The 3,378-nt window shown below is 43.6% G+C and overlaps 1 protein-coding gene across 1 annotated transcript; it reads right to left on the bottom strand.

Moving 5' to 3' along the window:
- Window positions 1-2,053: 2,053 nt before the first annotated feature.
- Window positions 2,054-3,134, bottom strand: LOC119330290 (ervatamin-B-like). The gene is made up of 2 exons (XM_037603397.1): window positions 2,915-3,134; window positions 2,054-2,622 (listed from the first exon to the last, which is right to left on the bottom strand). The coding sequence occupies exons 1-2, from the start codon at window positions 3,132-3,134 to the stop codon at window positions 2,054-2,056; spliced, it is 789 nt and encodes a 262-aa protein (XP_037459294.1).
- Between the last annotated feature and the right edge of the window lie 244 nt (window positions 3,135-3,378).

The raw sequence follows: 3,378 nt of genomic DNA, 5'->3' as shown, positions 1-3,378 counted from the left end.
TCGAATCTAATGCTTTTGGTACACGATCATCAAAGAGGTGAGAGGAAAATTAACTAAGGGCATAGGTGGGTAATTATTTTCACATCAACCGGGATCCATCGTCTGTCATTATCTAATTAACGGCCATATATTTGTGAGTTTTGTGGGATTTTCTAGCACATTTATCTATTTTGATCTATATAGTGCTTTTAGTATATAATGGAAGATAGGTAGATGGATAGATTGTATGTGCAAGACTGGTCGTGCGACAAAGATTAAAAGGTGTAATGCAGGCCCACTGGCCATTAAAAATCTGCCATTATGAAAATTTAATTCTTATGTTTCTTATTAAAAATGGCCTACCAAATTAATGGCGGGATGTTTTCATTTCTTGTGATATTTACTAGCTTATCCTATATACCTAAGAGAGTGATCCCCTCTAGTACTTCTAATTACATCAACATGTGTGCTTCCACATCATCAAAATTGTTGTACCGTTAGATTTCTAGCTTGCTCCATTAGCATTCATCTGATCTATGCATCAAAATCCTTCACCATGCGACATGCATTAGTGCATTCTAAGCGGGTTTTAAATTGCATTGTACTTTATTGTAGCATGCACAACTTTTCATGATAATATTATTTTTATGCAGAATTTCTCATATAGTTTAGATTGTAAGGAATGAATTAGTATTCTACACAATGTGTAGAAACTATATATCCAATTCCACGGCAACGCGCGGGGTATGGTATAGATTCCTTGTTTCTCGTGTTTCTAGTTAACCAATCAAGCACATTTGATATATGATGATAAAAAGGATGGATGGCTCACATGATCTACAAACAGAGTAAAAGAACTCAAAGTCTTAGTGTTGGTTGCTTAGCAACATAGCCTAGGAAATGGCGTACACGATTGAAACGGTATGGAAAGGCAACAAAAAATGTGTTTTGTTTGCAGTCTCGGCCTGAGAATGCTAACCATACTCTTTTCCAATGTGAGATGTCTCCTTGTGTTCATTTTCTATCAAAGAAGTTGTCGGATGGGCTGAAATCCCAGCAAGCATGCAGGGCGTTTGTTTAAAAAAATTAAGTGAGCAAGCAGGATTTTGCACGTATATATAACTGGTTTGCTATGATATTAAGGAATTATACTCTTGGGATTGGGGGGATTTTGCACAAATTTGTACACACTTGAAATTGTTGGCCGACAAAGCAATGGTGAGGTGTCAACTATCTAGTGGTTGCATGGATTCTAATATTTGTTTGGGTGGTTTATTAAAGCAGTTTGTTCGATTCAAAGTATATAAATATGTAAATGCTATATCACTGAAAGTACGGAGGAAGAGAGATCATGACTGGAAAATAGAAAAACTAGGAAAGGTCATGAATTGATGAACAAGTCCAGTGCCAATAGTCTGCCGCGCTCATCTTATTATTATTCCACCACACACTACATCATCACACATCAAGGTTATTTCAGTTTATATACCACAATGGCTAATAGTGTGCATGCATAATTTGCCAGCATACATTAAGGCACTCCCACCGCACTACATGTTAAGCTACATCATATGCATTAAACATATATTTTGATATCTTCTCTAGTGGATTGTATCTAACAGACCCCTCATTTAATGTGTTTTATGTGAGAGGAAAAGTATGAGTTATCTTGATTTTGGCGCTAATAGCTTTATGTAGATGAAGATATCATACCCCTCTTTTTTCTCACTAAATAGTGTGCCACATCTAGGGGTTATGACAAAGATATAGTCCAAGGTGAAGCAATTGGACTACCCTCACAGTTGTTAGATCCTAGATAGCTAGCACTCCCTCCGCTTCCAGAAGAAGGCCTAATTTTTATCTCAAATCAAATGGTGTAATTTTTTTATCATTTTGTAGACAATTAATACTACCAACAACTATAATACAAAGTTAGTATCAGTAAATGCACAAAAAACGTATTTTATTATATTGTATCTATTTAGTATTGTAATTCTTGATAGTTTTTGCTTACACACTTGACCGAACTTTGTAAGTCTTCATTATTAAGACGGATGGAGTAGTGGTCTAGAGTCTAGACCGGATGTGCGGCGTAATTCGCAATGCCGCAGAGGCCTGCATCGTGGCCAGGTCCACGTTGCACGTAGAAGTAGCCGTGATCACCCCAATGGACGCCATACGAACTTTTTAAGATCCAGTATTTTCTGCCGTCGGCAAGGGCGCCATAACCCACTGCCAACATGGAGTGGCCAGCCTGCCCGCACGGTCCCGAGAAGATGCCTCCTGTGTAGTTGAGGAAGCTTGCTGGTTCGACCGACATCTTGACGGTCACCGGCTGCTGAGAGACGGCGAGCAAGAGCTCTTGCTCGGTTCGTATGGTCCAGACGAAGCTTGTGATGGACGCAGAGATCATATGCAGCTTCTCCCGCTTGCAGTCTTGGACTCGGTCCACGTACGGGTACGTCTCTTCAGAGGCAACGCCTCCGTTGCGGAGGACCCAGTCGTACGCCCTGAGGTGCGACTCGATCATGCTTTTGTTGGAGCAGTCGTATATCTGCTGGCTCGATAGGCGGACAAGTCTTCCGGAGCGGATCTTGTGCAGCCCCTCCATGGCGCCCGCCGTCGAGATAGCCCAGCAGGAACCTGTGCATGTAGATCAGATATATTACTTGGTAAGGAAGGGACGGAAGGACAAAGTAAGGTTCCATTCATGTTCTAAGAGCCTAGTAGTAGTTCATAGACTAGTATCACATTCGTCCCAAATTATCTTCCATTCATGTAGTGCGCGCGAGCCTAGTAGTAGTTCATAGACTAGTATCATCATAGTCCCAAATTGCTTATCTAGACACCTTTTCGTGTTAGATACATCCGTATCTAAAACAAATAATTCGAGACGGAAGGAGTAATAAGCAAGCAACGAGCTCCATTTCCTTACCGAGAACTCCCTGGTCCATGACCGGCGTGACAGCACCATGCGCACGCCAATCGACCATGGGCGGCGGTGTGCGAGCAGTAAAGATACTAGCAGCTGAGCGCGGCGTGAAGGTCACCGACCTCGGCCGCGGGATGCAATTTGCCCCCGATGTGCCTCCCGATGTGCCTCCCGCTGTGCCTAGGAGGCACACCAGCAGCGTGATCGTCTTGGCCAGCGCCATCATGAGCTCTTAGTGCAAGTTTTTCCCTTGCTCTCCACTAGCACTGGTGGAAAAAGGGCCTTTGGTCGCGGTTCGCAACTGCCATTAGTCGCGGTTGCGCAACCGCGACAGACCGTGCGCGACTAAAGGGCCCCCCCCCCCTTTAGTCGCGGTTGCTTAAGAACCGCGACTAAAGGCCCGTCCACGTGGGCGCCAGGTGGCCGTCGGGGCGGAGGACCTTTAGTCGCGGTTCTTCTGGCCAACC

Source organism: Triticum dicoccoides, chromosome 7A, assembly GCF_002162155.2.
Source record: "Triticum dicoccoides isolate Atlit2015 ecotype Zavitan chromosome 7A, WEW_v2.0, whole genome shotgun sequence".
Classification (NCBI taxonomy): Eukaryota; Viridiplantae; Streptophyta; class Magnoliopsida; order Poales; family Poaceae; genus Triticum; species Triticum dicoccoides.
Note: the sequence above shows the minus strand (reverse complement) of the source record. Positions and strands in the feature narration are given on the sequence as shown.

Coding starts and splice junctions, on each gene's coding strand:
- LOC119330290 (XM_037603397.1), bottom strand. CDS start 3,134: ATGGCGCTGGCCAAGACGATCACGCTGCTGGTGTGCCTCCTAGGCACA. Junction 2,623..2,914: donor CATGGACCAGGGAGTTCTCG/GTAAGGAAATGG, acceptor CTACATGCACAG/GTTCCTGCTGGGCTATCTCG.